The sequence below is a fragment of the Xyrauchen texanus genome, chromosome 12 (genome assembly GCF_025860055.1).
Source record: "Xyrauchen texanus isolate HMW12.3.18 chromosome 12, RBS_HiC_50CHRs, whole genome shotgun sequence".
NCBI classification, from domain to species: domain Eukaryota; kingdom Metazoa; phylum Chordata; class Actinopteri; order Cypriniformes; family Catostomidae; genus Xyrauchen; species Xyrauchen texanus.
In genome coordinates, this window is record NC_068287.1 from 5118569 (window position 1) to 5124568 (window position 6000).

At 37.8% G+C, this 6000-nt stretch overlaps 1 protein-coding gene across 1 annotated transcript in view; it reads left to right on the top strand.

The window, feature by feature from the left end:
- The window catches only part of LOC127652973 (zinc finger protein 569-like), a 28627-nt gene extending 23298 nt beyond the window's left edge, over positions 1–5329 (top strand). The window contains exon 6 of the mRNA XM_052139426.1: positions 2992–5329. Within this exon, the coding sequence (XP_051995386.1) occupies positions 2992–4187 (1196 nt within the window). The 3' untranslated portion in view covers positions 4188–5329. The remainder of the gene's footprint in view (positions 1–2991) is intronic.
- Positions 5330–6000: the final 671 nt, after the last annotated feature.

Below are 6000 nucleotides of genomic sequence, written 5' to 3' on the forward strand. Positions count from 1 at the left end.
TACATCTTGGTACATGTTTATGTATTTAATATAATGACAAGTATTTACAGTGAGTTTACATTACTGTTTATGTCAAGTGCTAATATAGTATTGTCCCTTTAAGAGAATTGGTGAGCAAATGTTTACGTTGAATGAGCACATTAACTGGAGATAAATTGTACGGTTTTTCACTTATCCATGCAGTGTATGATTAGAAAAAACATTTATTTTTATGTTTCATCAACATTTGACTAAATAACAAAAGGGATATTAAAAGAACATTGTGTAATGAAAATGGAGTACGTTGATCTCATCTTTGGAAACAAATTCATGGATCTCATCTTTGGAAACACATCAAAACAAAGTTTCTTTGCATAATATGTATTGACTTGCATGTGCAAATATAATTTTTTTGCTAGTTCTCATATTGAAATCTACAATCTCTTGAGTCTTGCACAACTTTTACCTTCTAACAGACAACCAACAGGTGCATTACACTAGTCTGTAGCCATTCTGTAAAACGGGATGTCCAAACCTTTTCTGTCGATGGCCAAATGCAGGAAAACACACAGTGCTGTGTGCTGAATTGCTGTAATAAAAAAAAAGGCTATATCAGATTATATACTAGATTGCATAATCTTTATATTATACACTTAATATGCAAGTTTTAATCATACTTTGTGCTCTATGGCAGTGGCTCTTAAACCCTTTACTACACATGACACTACACATTTTGGGGGTGTCCTTTATCTAACAAACTTGACGTCCATTCAGTGTCGCTTCAAACCACATATAGAGCTGCTATTGAGCAGTGTTGTGTGATGCACCACAAAAACCAGAATCAGATTGCATTTTCCTGTTAAGTGATGCTAGGAATTACTCTTTATATTTCAGTTATTCTATTAAAGTTTCTGTTCTGTTGTTACTTGCTTTACAAATATGAGAATATTCAGAACAAACCAATTAATCCCATCTTACTTCAAAGTGCGACAGAGGACATACGAGAGAGTGTGCTTAGCTCACGCATCCCTGTGCGGTTTGGCTACTTGCGCTGCACAAAGACAGCTCTACTGAAGTTGAATAATGCGAGGTATAGGGACATTTTAAGGAGAATTAGTACATGAGCAAAGTATGTAACCTGATTGCAGTCCTATAATAAATGCATCTTTCTTTTTGCATTTCTCATTATCCTCGGAAATCTGGAGGATTCCAAACTCCTGTTAAACTTTGTTCGTGGATGAAGATGGGTTTGACTGTAAAGGGAATGAACTAGTGAAGGCAAAGCGCTGTGAAATTAGGCTGTACATAACTGTGACATCCAGTGATCAGAAAATTAATTTAATATTTCTCCATGGTGGGACAAATTCTGTTCTATTTCTAAAATGTCTCATGGCCATAGAGCAGTCTGCAGGCCATACTTTGGACATCCCTGCTGTAAAAGGAAAATTTTCTGAAAACGGTATGTGGAAAGTAACCAAAATCATAGTTGACTTCCTTAAAGTCAGTGTAAAAGTAACTATGGCACATGATGGCTCAACTAAAGCGATGGTGATCCATGATATCTCAGTACCCACTGCAACGGATGCAGTGTAGACAGCAAAACTGATTATAATAAGTTCCATTTGCTTTTGACGCGATGCGCAGCTTGTGTCCATTGTATTGTGTTGTATTGCGCGCCTAAGATACAACATGTAGTGAAAGAATCTCGATGGAAAAGTTCATCTTTGCCACTACATAACTCATTCACTCACAAGGAAAATCTGAATATTTACTGGCCAGTGGCTTATAACCGATATTTTTTAGTCGCAAAGCGCAAAATGTGGACACATATGGGAGTGATTTACTTCCATAAATCACGAGCTGTCTGTGGACTCTTAGTTCGAAATGACGAAGACTTTGGTCCTTGACAATGATATGTAAATATTTACCAAATTAAGCTTTTTTATATCCAACATATTCACCAGATGAAGGGTTTCTATAAGTATAGCTACAATAAAGCATATTACGAGTTAACATGACTCTAGTGTTATAAAATTGTTTACTAACCTTGTCTATGTAAAGATATCCAGTATTTCAACTTTGTGGTCACGATGACGTAACGCTGGTAAACCCTGTTGGCCTAATTCCCGGTAACCTTTGCTCTATGTAAAGGATTCCAAAAAGAGAGCTGAGATGACTTTGAGTTTTCGAATTTCATCATTGACTTCTGTTTTCGAACAAGCCATAGAAATTATCACGATCAGACATACAGAGATGACTCACTGGAATACGAACGCCATCCAAACAAACAATTGCTTCATTGCAGTATTGCTTCTCATGAATAATGTTTAGAAATGCTCAGAATCTAATGATGGAAATGTGTGTTAACCTACCAATCACAACAATGCCAGAGTTTAGAGGGCATTTTGTGACATTTCTTCAACTTTGGTTTTTAACCTGGAAGAATGAACTAGAAAAAATCAATAATGCTAAATAATAAACCTAATGAGTGCTATCAATGTTTTCAGTGATGAGCAACCTGAACTCAGAAAATGTGTTTTGGCATTTAACATACATTGCAATTGCAATATGACTAATTAACCCTTTAAGCTCGGATGGGCAGGCCATTATTGTCAAAATTGTAACTAACAGTATAACTACAGTCTTGACCAACACAAAATAGCTGCATGCTATTCAAACCTTAACTCATTGTTGTGATTGTATGTGTAATTAGTTCTTATGTACAATTATTATGTTTTATTTGTTTGAAGAGGCTTTTAGACACATGGAGATGTTTTTGGGCATGCCACTGAAACAGGAAATCTTTAAAAACACCCTCAGACCTTAGGTTTGTATTATTATTATTATTTTATTTTTTTGGTCAAATTGTGCAGTCCTAATTTGCTGGAATTAACTTGAACCAGACACCTTCTTTAGTACATAAAATATGAAATAAAAATAGATACTTAACCCCTGTAGATTTCCTCAATTACAATGAGGGTCACTTTTATAGATATTTTTTATTTATTTCAGATTTAACCGTAGTGAAAGAGGAAATTCAAGAACCAATAGAAGTTAAAGAAGAAAGCCAAGAACAGGAAATGGAGGAGGAACATCAGTATCAGAATCAAAATAATTTCATAACTGGAGAAAAGTCTATTAGTTGCTCACAGACTGAGAAGAATTCTTCACAAAACAAAAGTCAAGCCAAAAATCCCTTCACCTGCTCTCACTGTGGAAATAGTTTTACACGGAAAGACAGTCTTAACGAGCACATGAGAATTCACTCTGGAGAGAAACCTTTCACGTGTCATCAGTGTGGAAAGAGCTTCAGAAATAAACGAGATCTTAATGTGCACATGAGAATTCACACTGGAGAGAAAAAGTTCACCTGCCTTCAGTGTGGTAAAAGATTAACGTCTAAAGGACGCCTTAATGATCACATGAGAATTCACACTGGAGAGAAGCCTTACATGTGTCATCAATGTGGAAAGAGTTTCATTAATAGAGGACGCCTTAGGGATCACATAGTGTATCACACTGGAGAGAAGCCTTACTCATGCTATCGATGTGAAAGACGATTCAGGAATAGAGGAAACCTTCATAGTCACATGAGAATTCACACTGGAGAGAAACCTTTTGCATGCCATCAGTGTGGAAAGAGCTTCAGAAATAAACAAGACCTTAATGTGCACATGAGAATTCACACTGGAGAGAAACCTTATGCATGCCTCCAGTGTGGTAAAAGCTTCACGTCTAAAGGATACCTTAATGTGCACATAAGAATTCACACTGGAGAGAAACCTTTCACTTGCCATCAGTGTGGAAAAAGTTTCACACATAAACCAAGTCTTCAGAGGCACATAAAACGTCACACTGAAGAGAAACCTTTCAAATGCCCTCAGTGTGGAAAGGGTTTCACAAAAAAAGAAGACCTTGATGTGCACATTCAAATTCACACTGACGAGAAGACTTTCACGTGCCTTCAATGTGGGAAGAATTTCACACAAAAAAGAGGCCTTAAAGTGCACATGAGAATTCACACTGGAGAAAAGCCCTTCACGTGCCATCAATGTGGGAAGAGTTTCATTCAGTCAAATGCCCTAAAAAGACATGAGAGGGTGCATACTGGAGAGAAGCCATACAAGTGCCCCTCATGTGGAAAATGTTTCCGCCAATCAAGATCTCTAAGTAATCATAGAAAAGTGCATTTCCCTGAGTTGTTATAGTGAGCAAAAGAGCAATTACATCTTAAAGCAGGGTCTCAAACTCAAATTACCAACTTGAATAATGTGCTGCCAAAACGTGGACATGGACGTGCCGAGGCATGGACTTTACAAGACCCCTGAAGGTGTACTGTGGTATCTGGCACCAAGATGTTAGCAGCAGATCCTTCAAGTCCTGTAAATTGTGAGGAGGATCTGCCTTGGATTGGACTTGTTGGTCCAGCACATCCCACAGGTGCTCAAACAGATTGGGATCTCAATTTGGAATTTGGAGGCCTGGGCAACACCTTGAACTCTTCATTATGTTCCTCAAACCATTCCCAGACAGTGCAAGCAGTGTGGTAGTGTGTATTATTCTGATGAAAGAGGCCACTGCCATCAGGGTATACCATTGCCATGAAGGGGTGTACTTGGTCTGCTATGATGTTTAGGTAGGTGGCACGTGCCAAATTTATGTCCACATGAATGACCCGACCCAATGTTTCCCAAAGTTATGTTCTCTGATGAAAGTAAATTTTGCATTTCCTTTGGAAATCAAGGTCCCAGAGTCTGGAGGAAGAGAGGAGAGGCACAGAATCCACGTTGCTTGAAGTCCAGTGTAAAGTTTCCACAGTCAGTGATGGTTTGGGGTGCCATGTCATCTGCTGGTGTTGGTCCACTGTGTTTTCTGAGGTCCAAGGTCAACGCAGCCGTCTACCAGGAAGTTTTAGAGCACTTCATGCTTCCTGCTGCTGACCAACTTTATGGAGATGCAGATTTCATTTTCCAACAGGACTTGGCACCTGCACACAGTGCCAAAGCTACCAGTACCTGGTTTAAGGACCATGGTATCCCTGTTCTTAATTGGCCAGCAAACTCCCCTGACCTTAACCCTATAGAAAATCTATGGGGTATTGTGAAGAGGAAGATGCGATACGCCAGACCCAACAATGCAGAAGAGCTGAAGGCCACTATCAGAGCAACCTGGGCTCTCATATCACCCGAGCAGTGCCACAGACTGATCGACTCCATGCCACGCCGCATTGCTGCAGTAATTCAGGCAAAAGGAGCCCCAACTAAGTATTGAGTGCTGTACATGCTCATACTTTTCATTTTCATACTTTTCAGTTGGCCAACATTTCTAAAAATCCTTTTTTTGTATTGGCAGTAATATTCTAATTTTCGGAGATACTGAATTTGGGATTTTCATTAGTTGTCAGTTTTAATCATCACAATTAAATGAAATAAACATTTGAAATATATCAGTCTGTGTGTAATGAATGAATATAATATCCAAGTTTCACTTTTTGAATGGAATTACTGAAATAAATCAACTTTTTGATGATATTCTAATTATATGACCAGCACCTGTGTATATATACTAGCTACATTGACCAAACCACACATGTGGAGCCATCCATGGTCAGAAAGCAGGTTAAGCGATTTGGTCCGGTTAAATATATATATATGTGTGTATGTACTTTTTATTTATTTTTTAATACAAATAATTTTTAAGGTTTAAGTTCAGAGGCTGCTTAAATATGCATTCATATTGAATGAGTCATATGGACTACTGTTTACAGACAGTTATTCACTTTTGTTGGCAAAGTGCGTTTTCAGAGAGCACACTGAAATTGCATCATGAATGAATCAAGAATTGTTACTGTGAGAATATGTAGTTAAAGATGCATATTGAGATATGCTGTACTAATAATATGCAGGCGCGTCGTTAGACATGGGCATCCGGGGCTTCAGCCCCGGATGTTTTTTTTATAGCCCCGGATCTCAAAAAATTTAATTTATTGATAATTATTATTATTTTTAAATAATTTTGTAT